At 41.9% G+C, this 16166-nt stretch overlaps 1 protein-coding gene across 1 annotated transcript in view; it reads left to right on the top strand.

The window, feature by feature from the left end:
* The window catches only part of LOC115150052 (acid-sensing ion channel 1), a 358958-nt gene that overhangs the window by 13568 nt on the left and 329224 nt on the right, over positions 1 to 16166 (top strand). Inside the window, exon 2 of the mRNA XM_029692946.1 lies at positions 4377 to 4572. Coding sequence (XP_029548806.1) covers positions 4377 to 4572 — 196 coding nt within the window. The remainder of the gene's footprint in view (positions 1 to 4376; positions 4573 to 16166) is intronic.

The raw sequence follows: 16166 nt of genomic DNA, 5'->3' as shown, positions 1-16166 counted from the left end.
CACGAACAACAAAACAGTCTTGTCAGGCACACTCAGCAAAACAAGAAACAATCTCCCACAACACCAAACCAAACAATTACCCATCTATAGGACTCTCAATCAGAGGCAACGAGAAAGCACCTGCCTCTAATTGAGAGTCCAACCCCCCATCAACCTAAACATAGACATACAACAAACCAGAAAGAACATAGACCAAAACCCGGAAATAATAAATCAAACACCCTACTACATAAATCACCACCCCGAACCACATAAACAAAATAACCTCTGCCATGTCCTGACCAAACTATAATAACAAATAACCCTTATACTGATCAGGACGTGACATTATTACTCTGAAATGTGACTTTATTTCTCTGAAATGTGACTATATTACTCTGAAATGTGACTTTATTACTCTGAAATGTGACTATATTACTCTGAAATGTGACTATTACTCTGAAATGTGACTTTATTACTCTGAAATGTGACTATATTACTCTGAAATGTGACTATTACTCTGAAATGTGACTTTATTACTCTGAAATCTGACTATTACTCTGAAATATGACTATTACTCTGAAATATGACTTTATTACTCTGAAATATGACTTTATTACTCTGAAATATGACTATTACTCTGAAATATGACTATTACTCTGAAATGTGACTTTATTACTCTGAAATGTGACTTTATTACTCTGAAATGTGACTTTATTACTCTGAAATATGACTTTATTACTCTGAAATGTGACTTTATTACTCTGGAATGTGACTATTACTCTGAAATATGACTTTAATCTACACAAAGAGAAGGGAGAAGTGTAACCAAACTGTAACTGATGCTCTGTCTGAATAACATCAAATGATACCCATGAACAACTGAATGAATCACCCATTACAAGACTGAAATAAGACTTAAGACTGTTCAAAACTTAGCGCTGGTACAGTAGTTAAAACTAGATCAGTGTTAGATAATGTTTTTATAATGTTGCTTTGTTGGAATGACTCCACAATTTAAATTCTTGAACACAGGAAACCGATAAACTCTCTAAAATGGTATTAGAACATTTTCAAATGTTTTCTGCATTTAATCAACTAAATCTATTTTCACTTCGGTGGTTTTACATAATTGAAGTTCACCCACAAAATTGCTTTTATGATATCTCAGTGGATTTTGCATGTGAAATAATTGTCACCTGAGTGCCATACAATTGTCATCCTTATTTACTTTAATAGTCTTCTTGAGGAGGCTTTGTTGTTTTTTCTGTTCCTGCCGGGAGCTAAACACAAATATACGCAATTCTGTATGATAATTGTTATTGTATATTGGCATTTGCCACTTTTTATGTGGATGTTTGTATTTACTAATTGTTTATTGCTTTGTTATTATGGCTTTGAAATGGATCACCAACCTGGTGGGTGGGGATACTAGTGTTAATGATGGTTCATTAGTACCTGTGTGCGTCTGGTCGAGACTCTGTGATGCTAAGCTATCTGCCCTCCTCTGGCTACATGAAACACAGCTCGTCTCTGTAGTACTGTAACATAGAGCGCAGGACCGACAGGTCTGACCTTCCTGTGATGGATTTGTCTGATGCGTCTAATCATCCACTTCAAAGTAGTGAGTGACATTCTAGCGCATGTAACAGAGGTGGTTCGATGAACTAGGCTCTCGCTCTCCATCAGTAACCTTGCCTGACCCCAGAATACTGGTGTTACCTCTGCAAGGTCATTTCTAGAGTTTGGGTCAGTGGGCTAACACCGTAAATTGGTGTGCAGGAGACCCACATTGGTTCAAACCCATTTGGTACCACATATACCAGGCAAGTGTTAATGAAGGTTAATTAGTACCCGTGTGTGTGAACAGAGGTGTTGGGCGTTGATAGTGGCAGGAGGGCAGGCAGGTCTCATACTGATACCTTTGAAAGGTGGGAGGATCTTGGGTTACGGTTATACCTAGAGTAGCTTGTGGACAGTGGTATCCACAATTTTAGTTTTTATTTAACCTTTATTTAATTACATTGAAGTATGTGTGTGCGTGTGTGTGTGTGTGTGTGCTTAGTACCGAAATTATACCAGCTGCTGTGTAAACAGCTTAAGCACACCCGTTGTAACTGCCTCCGTTAATGAAGTAAAGGTTGGATGATTTTTTTGGACACTTTTGGTACAGATGTGCCTTGTCGCAACACTAAAATTGGCTTTCAAACAAGCTCTACTCAGTGGCTGGGTCTACCAGCAGCAACGGAGCACTCACGGTTCATCCCAGTTCCTGGACGGATTCCTCTCAGTGAACATTGACTGTCGCAACATGAATGGAAACAATTCCACACTCTAAACTGCTAAACTGCTAAACTGAAACGGATAGAGATCCAGGGAAATGGATGGAGCTTTCTACAGAGAAATGGGTGGAGCTTTCTACAGGGAAATTAATGGAGATCCAGGGAAATGGATGGAGCTTTCTACAGGGAGATGGATGGAGATTTCTACAGGAAGATGGATGGAGATCCAATGAAATGGATGGTGCTTTCTACAGGGAAACGGATAGAGATCCAGGGAAATGGATGGAGCTTTCTACAGGGAGATGGATGGAGATTTCTACAGGGAAAAGGTTGGAGATCAAGGGTGCTGCGCTCCTGAAATATGTTGTATAGATCCTGAGAATAGTGAATTCAAAATAAAAGTATTTAAAGTGTGTGCTTAGTAGTGCAATTATACCAGCTGGTTTGTAAAGTGTTTTGTTTTTAAATAGCACGTGTTACATTCCCCCAATAACCAACAAAAAATTGCTGCTCGACATGAAAAGAGAACTAACAAATGAATAATTGACAACCAAAACAAAACCAGGTGGGTTTTTAAAACAGGTTCTGAAGCTCATCCATGGGGGCCTACTGAATGCTAGCCAAGCAAACTCGAGTAGGGTCTTAACACCATGGGCGCCCACTAGATTTGCTTGATAACAGATAAACTAGAAGATATGAAATCCCCCACCCCAACATAGGTTAGGGAGGGAAAATAAATGTGGAGTAAACCGAACAGGGAGACAAAATAAAAGGCTTTGTATTCACAAACTTAAAGAGGGAGAGTTAAACAGAAGTCTAGCTCTTCCAACATCTCTCATGACAACTAGAGCCTAAATACAGTAACACCTGTACAGTGACTAATGACTAACGAGTTGACAGGTGCAACGCATCCTGACCAATGAGGATGATTCCAATCAGGGCAAGCCACACCCAAACAGAACCAACCTCGAAATTGAAAATGAAATTGAGCAAAACCCCAAAGCCTATAACACTATCTGAATGGTGTAGCTGCTGTTCACATTCTCTGAGTGCTGCTAAGGCCACTTGACATCAATTACTGCACTAGCAACACCCTCTTACTTTCACTAAAGTGGACTCTTTCACTGCAATTAATTAAATTGTACCGCCTGGTAGAGTGATGCAAATGATTGTTGAGAAGAATGCTGACTTAAATGATGATACATTCTCACCTTGATGAAACCTCCTATTGCTGTGTGTGTGTGTGTGGGGGGGGGGGGGGGGGGACATTCTGCTCCTTTTGCTTGACTTCAACTAACTAAACATCACAGTTTTGAGCTGACAAATGAATCCCATAAAATATCCAAGCCGGTACGGTTGGTGTCAGAACGAAAGTGTTTTGAAGGGTATTGCAGTTAATAAGAAGATAATATGCTGTGAGTTAACAACACATGGCTTTGAGTGTTGTACTGACATTTTCACGTCACAGACGAATTCCACCTCTAGTCTCTCTCCATCTGAGATGCTTCTTTCTCCAGTTTTTACCCTGTAAGATAGAAAGTATATATTTTCTTCAGAACAAACCCCAAGTGCTACATAACATGACTGTTCCTCAGTAGACCTACAGACGTCCATCCCTCCTTGGTCGCTAGGACTCCCGAAGGTTTTCCTTCAAAGCACTGATTTAACTAATCTATGTATGTTCTTTTAAAAGCCTCATGAGCGTTCATTAACATCAGAAATTCTGTCGTATTGACACCTCTGAAAATTCAAAAACAGACATGGCTTCCAGGAGAGTCCCGGAGACTTCTGAGTTTTTTTTTAAATGACCCATATCCGAAAACACTGTGCATAAGGCAGACAGACCGTCAGACAGGTTTAGAGCACGTTGGGGATTATAATGTAAAATATGAATAAAGTAGTGGGGTTTTGGAAACAGTCTGTATATGTATGAGTTGTTACAGAAGATCTGTATGGTTAGCAAATTGTTGAGGCTGACCTAACACTCTGATCTGTCCAGGTATGAGATGGGACACCCACCCAAAGCTGACTTCCTCTTTGTCCTAACCGCTAACCCTAACCTCTAGTCCTATTTCTAACAGATTCTATAACTCTCCCTCTCTGTTCCTTTCTCAGGTATGAGATCAGAGACACTCACCTGGTTGAGGAGAGCGTTCTTGAGACCCTGAAGATCAAAGCTGACTTCCTCAACTTCAAACCCCGCCCCTTTAACATGCGAGAGTTCTACGACCGGACGGGCCATGACATCAAGGACATGCTGCTGTCGTGCTACTACCGCGGGATGGAGTGCAGCGCTGAGGACTTCACTGTGGTGAGTCACCATGTAGCATCTGGTTCAAACTCTGATGCTAAGCTAGTTGCTGTCATGCTACTACCCTGGGGTGGAGTGCAGCACTGAGGACTTCACTGTGGTGAGTGAGACAATGGTGCATGTGAAGACTATAAATACCTGCAAACTGGCGTTATAGGCTCCCATAGATACATTTCTCTGTGATGCTAAGCTAGTTGCTGTCATGCTACTACTGCAGGGTGGAGTGCAGCGCTGAGGACTTCACTGTGGTAAGTCACAGTAAAGATGGCAAATGTTTCAAAGGTGCTACGCGTAGAGTTTTTTGTTGTTGTTGTTGAATTTTTGCATTGTAATTTTTGAAAATGGCCATAATTTATCTGCAGTAATAGTGGAATGATAGTGTTTCACAGTATTACTTACCCGCCAGTGTTGTGATTGACTGGGATATTCGCCTATTGATTTTTCCCGCCTGATCGGCGTCTGTTGTCAAAATGGGAATGCTGTTTTGACTTTGTGGCTTTGTTATCTAGTGGAAATTGGGTCAAGCGGCCAATGTAGAAATCACTCTGTCATTTCCTGGTTGCTAAAATTCTACACTGTTCGCTCAATTTCAGTTTATGTGAGAAAACAATCACTGAATTGTGTAGGGATACATTCTACCATCTAAATCGCTATGAAATAGATTTTCAATAATATATTTTCAATGGACCAAAACCGATCTAAAAAGGCTCAAGCGTGATTTGTTTTGAATGGAGCCTAGTGCTGTTGCAATTCACCTAGCTTCCACATAGGGGAGACATTCTGAGAAATTCTATGTGTAGCACCTTTAATGTTTCTCTGTTATGCTAAGCTAGTCGTTCTCTGTGATGCTAAGCTAGTAATTCTCTGTGATGCTAAGCTAGTCAATATCTGTTATGCTAAGCTAGTCTTTCTCTGTGATGCTAAGCTAGTAATTCTCTGTGATGCTAAGCTAGTCAATATCTGTGGTGCTAAGCTAATCAATATCTGTGATGCTAAGCTAGTCATTCTCTGTGATGCTAAGCTAGTCATTCTCTGTGATGCTAAGCTAGTCATTCTCTGTGATGCTAAGCTAGTCATTATCTGTGGTGCTAAGCTAATCAATATCTGTGGTGCTAAGCTAATCAATATCTGTGATGCTAAGCTAGTCATTCTCTGTGATGCTAAGCTCATCATTCTCAGTAATGCTAAACTAGTTATTCTCTGTGATGCTAAGCTAGTCATTCTCTGTTATGCTAAGCCAGCTGCTGTCCTGCAATTACAGTGGTGATTGGCAATGAAAGCATGTGTAGTGGAATTGGTTCAGGGATGTCCTGGAGACTTGTGTTAGCTCCCTGGGGCACTTACTTTGGCCTAACACAGTCAGATATGACTACCGCGGGGTGTAGTGCAGCACTGAGGACTTCACTGTGGTGAGTCACCATGTAGCATGCGTAGCATCTGCCCTCCTCTGGCTACGTGAAACACAGCTCGTCTCTGTAGTACTGTAACATAGAGTGCTTGCCTGACCCCAGAACACTGGTGTCACCTCTGCAAGGTCATTTCTAGGCTTTAGGTCAGTGGGCTAACATCGTAAATTGGTGTGCCGGAGACCCACATTGGTTCAAACCCATTTGGTACCACATATACCAGGCAACTCGCTCCTGCTTTCTGTCTGAGTAGGATATTACAATGAGATATATTGCTGCCTGCTCCCTCTATATTTAAAGTGATGTTACAGAGGTTTTGTATATTTTCAGCCCGTAGTTTTGAAAGTAGCGCTAATGAGCCAAAACTGGTCCCTGAAAATTGTGCGCAATTGTGTACAACTTCATCAATTTCGTATGATATGTTACCTCTAGGGCTGTCAAATGATTAAAATAATTGATCATGACTAATCACATGATTTTCTGTAGTTAATCATTATTAACAAAAATAAAAAAATTGCTCAAATTTGGCCCTAAAGAAAGATTTATAAAAGCAGTCCATTGACTTGTAGGCACACTATGCTTTGATTGTAAGGGACAGAAACACAAAATAATCTGTTAATGGCATTTTCACCAGAACATAAACCTGCCACCATTCACTTCAATCCTCCTGTTACTTCCCACTGAGCCAGCTGCTAAGACAAACAAGTCTGTTGACATTTTCAGATGATAAAGCTTCTCTCTTCTTCTGTGCGATATGCCCAGAGAGTGAAAACAACCTCTCACAAGGTACTGATGTGGCAAGTGTTGCCAGGTAGCTGCGTGCAATGTAGGCCAGCCTGTTGCAGGGCCTTGGCGATATATTGAATTCATTCGATTAATTCTAATTTACAGTACCAGTCAAAAGTTTGGACACACCTACTCATTCAAGGGTTTTTCTTAATTTTTTACTATTTTCTACATTGTAGGATAACAGTGAAGACATCAAAACTATGAAATAACACATATGGAATCATGTAGTAACCATAAAAGTGTTAATCAAATCAAAATATATTTTATATTTGAGATTCTTTAAAGTAGCCACCCTTTGCCTTGATGACAGCTTTGCACACTCTTGGCATTCTCTCAACCAGATTCATGAGGTAGTCACCTGAAATGCATTTCAATTAACAAGTGTGCCTTGTTAAAAGTGCATTTGTGGAATTTCTTTCCTTCTTAATGCATTTGAGCCAATCAGTTGTGTTGTGACAAGGTAGGAGTGGTACACAGAAGATAGCCCTATTTGGTAAAAGAGAAAGTCCATATTATGGCAAGAACAGCTCAAATAAGCAAACAGAAATGACAGTCCATCATTACTTTAGGACATGAAAGTCAGTCAATTCGGAAAATGTCAAGAAATTTGAAAGTTTCTTCAAGGGCAGTCGCAAAAACCATCAAGCGCTATGATGAAACTGGCTCTCATGAGGACCGCCACAGGAAAGGAAGACCCAGAGTTACCTCTGCTGCAGAGGATAAGTTCATTAGAGTTACCAGCCTCAGAAATTGCTGCCCAAAAAAGTCCTTAACAGAGTTCAAGTAACAGACACTTCTCAACATCAACTGTTCAGAGGAGACTGCATGAATCAGGCCTTCATGGTCAAATTGCTACAAAGATACCACTACTAAAGGACACCAATAAGAAAAAGAGGCTTGCTTGAGCCAAGTAACGCGGGCAATGGACATTAGATCGGTGGAAATCTGTCCTTTGGTCTGATGAGCCCAAATTTGAAGTTTTTGGTTCCATCCGCCGTGTCTTTGTGAGATGCAGAGTAGGTGAACGGATGATCTGTGTGGCTCCCACCGTGAAGCATGGAGGAGGATGTGTGATGGTGTGGGGGTGCTTTGCCGGTGACACTGTCAGTGATTTATTTAGAATTCAAGGCACACTTAACCAGCATGGCTACCACAGCATTCTGCAGCAATACGCCATTCCATCTGGTTTGCGCTTAGTGGGACTATCATTTGATTTTCAACAGGACAATGACCCAACACACCACCAGGCTGTGTAAGGGCTATTTGACCAAGAAAGAGAGTGATGATTTGTTGAAAATGTTTTTGGTTACACCATGATTCCATATGTGTTATTTCATAGTTGTGATGTCTTCACTATTATTCTACAACGTAGAAAATTGTCAAAAGAAAGAAAAACCCTTGAATGAGTAGGTGTGCCAACTTTTGACTGGTCCTGTATGTTTTTTTGCGCGATATTTCAAATACCTGTATGGCTGAATGGACTTTTTTAGTATTTAAGTCATTTTTCTGAGTGTTTATGTCCGCTTTTTCTCATGTTGTCTTTTTGGTCTCGTCGCGTTCGCTGCTTCTGTGCAGTGCACCTTCCCATTTACACTAGAGATCTGTATATAATGACGAGATGCTCATGTCTCCACCCCAACAATGGGAGTCATTGTCCCATAGGCAGGAAGACAGGCGTCAAGCTTAGGTTCAAAATAAGCTCATGGAAACGCATTGGACTTATTTTGGACATATTTTGGCGAGAGTGAAACCTCTCGGCTTTGCCTCTTTCTCCCAAGCCCCTCCCCCTACCACTCACAACAACAAAGATGAGAGATCACTTCTTCCTCTCTTGACAAATGGTTTCAACTCTTTATTTGCGTTTGAGATTTGGTCCAACAGAACAGGTCATATGGACACTGAAACCTCTCTAACCATACCCTGTTTATGTTTCAACTCCTAAAATGTGGTCAATTGAAGATTGTTATGCTAGCTGTTTAGTCTGTGTTTTATAATTGTACAATACACATAAAACAATTATATAAGGAATTGGCAACTCGTTCTCATTCTGAGAATAAAGGTAGGTCACTTGATTTCAACATCTGTACAAAGTGGACAGGTTAGCATGCTGTTCAAACAGTTGGAGACTGACAGAAGGTTGTGTTCATAACAATTCAACTGTTCTACCTTATTAGCTGAATTCAGAGCTTGTGAAATTATTCCTAGATCCAAGTTGACTGAACTTGAAATATAAATATTATCTGGCTACTCACTAGCACGTGGCCTTGTGCTTGAGAGATTGTTTATGAGACTGGTGTTCATTTTCTATCATGCCTGCTACCTTATTAGTGAATGTGCATTATGCATGGCTATGGTTACATTTGTAACAAAAAGAGCATTTATATAGACAGACCTGAAAGCCAGATCAGTGATTATTGCACAAAATGCAGGTACAAATATTTTTACAAAATAATGAAATTATTAGTGGGTCTTATGGTTGTGGAAGGCTTATATTTAGCCTAGGTATAATTGACCATGCTTTGAATTCATTAGATTATTGCTGACGGTTTTAAATGCAGTGTATTTTACCTTTAAATTGTACAACAAAGCTTATTTAGAGACAACATTTAAAAATGTAGATATTTATTGTGAATCGACCAAAAGTTTGAACAAAATGTAGATATGAGTTTTAGGCCATATCGCCTGAGTGCCACCCAAATAGAAAAGGTAGCCAGCCAGGCTCCACATGGCTGGGGGGGTAATACATTTTCTTTTTGCAGAACTTGCTCTATTTTGGTGGCCTCTGGTACCTTCTAATGCTAGATTGTATTTTCAACCAGCAACTATCAGGAAATAACACCACTGATGAAATGTTTTCACACTTTTACAGTATTGGTTTCATCAGCTGTTGTACAATATGATTTAAGTTCAGGATGCCGTGCAGGTTGCCGTTCAGGATGCTGTTCAGGTTGAGTTCAGGATGCTGTTCAGGTTGTTGTTCAGGATGCTGTTCAGGTTGAGTTCAGGATGCTTTTCAGGTTGTTGTTCAGGATGCTTTTCAGGTTGTTGTTCAGGATGCCGTTCAGGATGCTGTTCAGGATGCTGTTCAGGATGCTGTTCAGGTTGTTGTTCAGGATGCCGTTCAGGTTGCTGTTCAGGATACTGTTCAGGTTGAGTTCAGGGTGCTTTTCAGGTTGTTCAGGATGCCGTTCAGGATGCTGTTCAGGTTGAGTTCAGGATGCTTTTCAGGTTGTTCAGGATGCTGTTCAGGGTGCTGTTCAGCATGCTGTTCAGGATGCTGTTCAGCTTGTTATTCAGGATGCTGTTCAGCTTGTTATTCAGGTTGCTGTTCAGGTTGCTGTTCAGGTTGCTGTTCAGGTTGCTGTTCAGGTTGCTGTTCAGGTTGCTGTTAAGGCCTCATTTCCTTCAGCAAGTTGTTCATCAAAGCCCACACCTCACCCCTCTCAGCTTTGGGAAGGCACTACAGGTCCTTAAACCTTGGGTCGTGTGCTGTACCGATCTTTAGCCACATGACGTTGGTGTTTTCCAACATCTGCTGTGAATGTCAGCTTGAATCTTACCACGTAGGCAGGGTCATTATCGGAGATCTTCATCATCCGCAAGAGATGGCACAAAGCAGGCAATCTAGAGGAAAAAGAAACGCACACCTATTTAGGCCAGGTGCTGGCTAGCGGGAGTGGAACATTTGAAAATATAGGAGAGCCGCACACTCTAAGAGCTCAGATGCAAAAATGTAATGTCCAACGTTTCGACATGCAAGCTGTCTTCATCAGGGTATGATCACAAACTCTGCAGGGTGACTCGTTTATATAGTGTCAAAAGACACACACACACACACACACACACACACACACACACACACACACACACACACACACAGGTGTCTGTAATCATGGCCAAGTATGGCCTAATATCATTGGTTAATTCTCAAATATTAAAATGACATACAAAGAACAACATACAAAAAACAAATGGATAGCATACGATCATAGATTCATTTTAGACTACACAAGCTTACAAACAATTACAATGGCAAAGTCACAATAATCACAAGAATGGCTTCAGATCAAAGTCTACGTTGAGACCGAAGGGAGCAAGGGTTTTAAATTAAAGATCCAGGCAGCCTCTGGATCTTTAACAATAAATTATCGAGGTCACCCCCTCACCTAGGGAGGGTGACATGTTCGATGCCAATATAACGTAGAGACGAAATCGAGTGGTTTTCTTCCAAAAAGGGAGCCGCAACTGGGTAAGTCGAGTTTTTGCACCTAATGGTGCTACGGTGCTCTGAGATACGTACTTTTAATTCACGCTTTGTTTTACCCACATAATTTTTACCACAAGGACAAGTTATAAGATAAATAACTGCCTTAGTGGAGCATGTAATAACACCTTTAATTGGGATCTGTTTCCCTGTTTGGGGGTGTTTGAAGGATCTACATTTATAGTGCCATTGCATTGAGCACAGCCATTACCCTTGTAGTTTCCATCCAGTCGGGGCGCAAATAGACGTTGTTCAGGGATATCTTGGGGTGGTAAATGAGAGTGTACTAATCGGTCTCTGAGATTTCTGCCGCGTGAAAATACGACCAAGGGAAGATCCGAAAACACACAAAGCAGGCAATACCACTGAGCAGGAAAAGCACTGCTCTCCTTCCAGGAGTTCCGTCAAGTACCTGCAGTAGAAGATAATTATTAATCATTTTATTCAATTGTGAGAGACCTGTTACACAGACACAGTCACTCACTCACACACACGCTCACACACACATACTTTCTCTCACTTACTCACTCAGTCACTCAGTCACTCAGTCACACACACACACACTCACACACATATACTTTCTCTCACGCTCACACACACTCACTCTCACTCACTCACTCATACACACACACACTCACTCTCACTCACTCACTCATACACACACACACACACACACACACACATACACACACACACACACACACACACACACACACACACACACACACACGCACTTATTATTATTATAACAGTGTGATAACAATGATTATTACCTGCAGGGCTCCAGTAGTGTCTCCATCTTCTGCAGTTTCTCCAGTTCATCTGTGGTTGGCATGGTGATGTTGGTTTTCTGTTGGGCCAGAGCATCTCTGTGGTTGGCATGGTGATGTTGGTTTTCTGTTGGGCCAGAGCATCTCTGTGGTTGGCATGGTGATGTTGGTTTTCTGTTGGGCCAGAGCATCTCTGTGGTTGGCATGGTGATGTTGGTTTTCTGTTGGGCCAGAGCATCTCTGTGGTTGTTGGTTTCTGTGCACACGCTTGACCATTGCCAGAGTGGAATTCCATGTCATTGTGACGTCTTGTATGAGGGATTCCTTTTCTTGCCCATTTGCAACTTGCTGTTTTCCTAACTCTGCAGCATTTGGTGGGCTGTGTTTAAAATGCCCAACACCTTTTTGGCATTTAGCTAGAGCATTGTCAAACCCGCTGTTCTGTAGGGACATTGTGACGGGCCTTTGGAGGATGTGCACAGTGCAGGGCATGTCTTCAAACGGCAGGTGTCTCGCAGCTGCAGTCCTGTTCTGTCCACTGTTAATGCCAAGTGTTGTAACTTTCTGTTAAATGTCGCACTGCTTTGCTACGTCCATGAAAGGCTCAGTGCACGTTTCAGCATAGTGTCTTTCTTCTGTTTTCATTACGGTCAGAGAGACAGAGTGAATGCAGTTTCCAATTTTCATTGATGTAGTGCGTTGTAGTTGTGGTTACTCACCAAAGTCCGATGTTCTCCTCTGAGAGCAACAGCCGTTGCATGTTTCAACTTCTCTCCTCACGTTTTCATCCAGTTAGTGTATTGTTGTAACGATGGTGGATGGTGGATCTCGAGGGTAAATCATACGTTGAGTCGATATGTAAAGAATTCCAATTGGTACAATATGTTACACATTTGTAAGTGCAATCTCTTTAAAATACAGCATTACTCAGTCTGGTCTAGAAACTCTGTGAATCTAGGTGCCCTCAGCTGGCTACATTAACACAGAGCATCCCTGTAGTCTAGCATAGAGCTCCAGACTCTACCTCCAGGATACCTGTAGTCTCTGTAGTCTAGCATAGAGCTCCAGACTCTACCTCCAGGATACCTGTAGTCTCTGTAGTCTAGCATAGAGCTCCAGACTCTACCTCCAGGATACCTGTAGTCTCTGTAGTCTAGCATAGAGCTCCAGACTCTACCTCCAGGATACCTGTAGTCTCTGTAGTCTAGCATAGAGCTCCAGACTCTACCTCCAGGATACCTGTAGTCTCTGTAGTCTAGCATAGAGCTCCAGACTCTACCTCCAGGATACCTGTAGTCTCTGTAGTCTAGCATAGAGCTCCAGACTCTACCTCCAGGATACCTGTAGTCTCTGTAGTCTAGCATAGAGCTCCAGACTCTACCTCCAGGATACCTGTAGTCTCTGTAGTCTAGCATAGAGCTCCAGACTCTACCTCCAGGATACCTGTAGTCTCTGTAGTCTAGCATAGAGCTCCAGACTCTACCTCCAGGATACCTGTAGTCTCTGTAGTCTAGCATAGAGCTCCAGACTCTACCTCCAGGATACCTGTAGTCTCTGTAGTCTAGCATAGAGCTCCAGACTCTACCTCCAGGATACCTGTAGTCTCTGTAGTCTAGCATAGAGCTCCAGACTCTACCTCCAGGACACCTGTAGTCTCTGTAGTCTAGCATAGAGCTCCAGACTCTACCTCCAGGACACCTGTAGTCTCTGTAGTCTAGCATAGAGCTCCAGACTCTACCTCCAGGATACCTGTAGTCTCTGTAGTCTAGCTTCTTCAGCCTACCATCCCGTTAGCGGGATCATTTTCCAGCGAAAACTCCTAGCGACATTAACAAAACGAAATTCAATATTTTTTTTTTTTCAAATATAGGGCTGTCTCATATCGTTTTATAGATACACCTCTCTTGAATCGACCCTCGTTGTCCGATTTCAAAAAGGTTTTACAGGAAAAGCACAATATTAGATTATGTTAGAGGAGTACATGGTAAAAGTCGCATCATATGAATTTTCCGAGCAAGCACACCCATCACATATAACCAAAAAACAGCTAAATGCAGCACTAACCTTTTACAAACTTCATCAGATGACACACCTAGGACATCATGTTACACACAGCATGCAATCTTTTGTTCAATAAAGGTCATATTTCTATATAAAAACAGCATTTTACATCGGCACCTGAGGTTGACTAACAATTTCCCATAAAATGCGTCCCGGGAAACAGTGCTACAATTTTATAAATAACTATTCGAAAACGATTTTTTTTTTTTATATTGTCAATCTAAGATTTATAGATGAATATCTCTTGAAAACACCAGTCAAAACAGATTTTAAATTAACTTTACAGGGTAATCACACTTTGAGATCAAATGGGATGCGATACCCAGAAATTGAGCTCGAAAACCTAGCTCGGCGCCACCTGTGAACAATAGCACGTAACATCTGATATTGTATAATATCGCCAATAATCCCTCACCTTTAGTTGTCTTCATCAGAAATCACTTCCCGATGTCCCAGGTCCATGACAAATGTATTTTCGGTCGAAAAAGTCCATGCTTTATGTTCCATTAGCTTCCTCTTGTTAGCGCGTCCTAAGGCTGTAATCAAATGTCGATCCGTGGGCGGCAGCTGTCTAACGCAAAATGACTGTTTACGGTAAGTTAGGGTCGTTCAAACATGTCAAACGTTGTATCAAGTAATCGTCAGGGCCTGTTTCAACAAGAGAGCCAATCAGATTCAAGTGGGACGATTTCATTGTGTTTCAAAAAACTTCCAAAGGTGGGGGCAGACACGGCCGCCAACGTCACAATGCTCATGGCCCTCCGACTGTGACCAATTGCCACATCGTCTCTTTCACTGAGTTTCCACCGCAGAACCCTCAAAACACTTTGTAAAGACTGGGGACATCTAGTGGAAGCACTGGAAAGTGCTCAATTATCATTTTTTTACGTTGTGATTTATAGGTAAGGCTGTGAAGTCGAGTCGACAATTCAGATTTCCACTTCCTGGTTCAATCGGTCTCGGGGTTTTGACTGCCATACGAGTTCTGTTATACTCACAGACACCATTCAAACAGTTTTAGAAAATTTAGGGTGTTTTCTATCCATATAAAATAAGTATATGCATGTCCTAGCTTCTGACTTTGATTAGTAGGCCGTTGAAAATGGGAACGATTTTTTTCCAAAATGCGCTGTGGCGCCCCCTATCCTAGGGTAAGTCCAACAGGCTAGCATAGAGCTCCAGACTCTACCTCCAGGATACCTGTAGTCTCTGTAGTCTAGCATAGAGCTCCAGACTCTACCTCCAGGATACATGTAGTCTCTGTAGTCTAGCATAGAGCTCCAGACTCTACCTCCAGGACACCTGTAGTCTCTGTAGTCTAGCATAGAGCTCCAGACTGACAGCTCTGACCTCTGTGTATTACATGACCTTTAAGCTGTAATGGATTTATCTGATCCTGAGAAGGTCCTGTGGTGGAGCTGCACTTTAAAACATCCTTTTTACCTAAACCATCTTCTATATACAGGGCTGTGAAAAATTATTTCCCCCCTTTCTAATTCTCTACCTTTTCATATTTTTGATAGTGAATATTACCAGATCTTCAACCTAATATTAGATAAAGGGAACCTGAGGGAACAAATAACACAACAATGACATACTTATTTCATTTATTTCATCAACAAAGTTATGCAACACCCAAAGCCCCTGTGTGAAAAAGTAATTGCCCCCTTACACTCAATAACTGGTTGTCGTGCCACCTTTAACTGCAATGACTCCAACCAAACTCTTCCTGTAGTTGTTGATCAGTCTCTCACGTCGCTGTGGAGGAGTTTTGGCTCACGTCGCTGTGGAGGAGTTTTGGCTCACGTCGCTGTGGAGGAGTTTTGGCTCACGTCGCTGTGGGGGAGTTTTGGCTCACGTCGCTGTGGGGGAGTTTTGGCTCACGTCGCTGTGGGGGAGTTTTGGCTCACGTCGCTGTGGGGGAGTTTTGGCTCACGTCGCTGTGGGGGAGTTTTGGCTCACGTCGCTGTGGGGGAGTTTTGGCTCACGTCGCTGTGGGGGAGTTTTGGCTCACGTCGCTGTGGAGGAATTTTGGCTCACTCTTCCATGCAGAACTGCTGTAACACAGCGACATTCGTGGGTTTTCATGCATGAACTGCTCGTTTCAAGTCCTGCCCCACAACATCTCAATTGGGATTAGGTCTGGACTTTGACTAGGCCATTCCAAAACTTGTTGTTGCTTTTTAACCATTTTCATGTAGACTTGATTGTGTACCCCTGCACATTGACTCGTTACCGGTACCCCCTGTATATAGCCTCGTTATTGTTATTTTGTGTTACTTTTTATTATTTTTCACTTTAGTT

This window comes from Salmo trutta, chromosome 16, assembly GCF_901001165.1.
Source record: "Salmo trutta chromosome 16, fSalTru1.1, whole genome shotgun sequence".
NCBI classification, from domain to species: domain Eukaryota; kingdom Metazoa; phylum Chordata; class Actinopteri; order Salmoniformes; family Salmonidae; genus Salmo; species Salmo trutta.
Note: the sequence above shows the minus strand (reverse complement) of the source record. Positions and strands in the feature narration are given on the sequence as shown.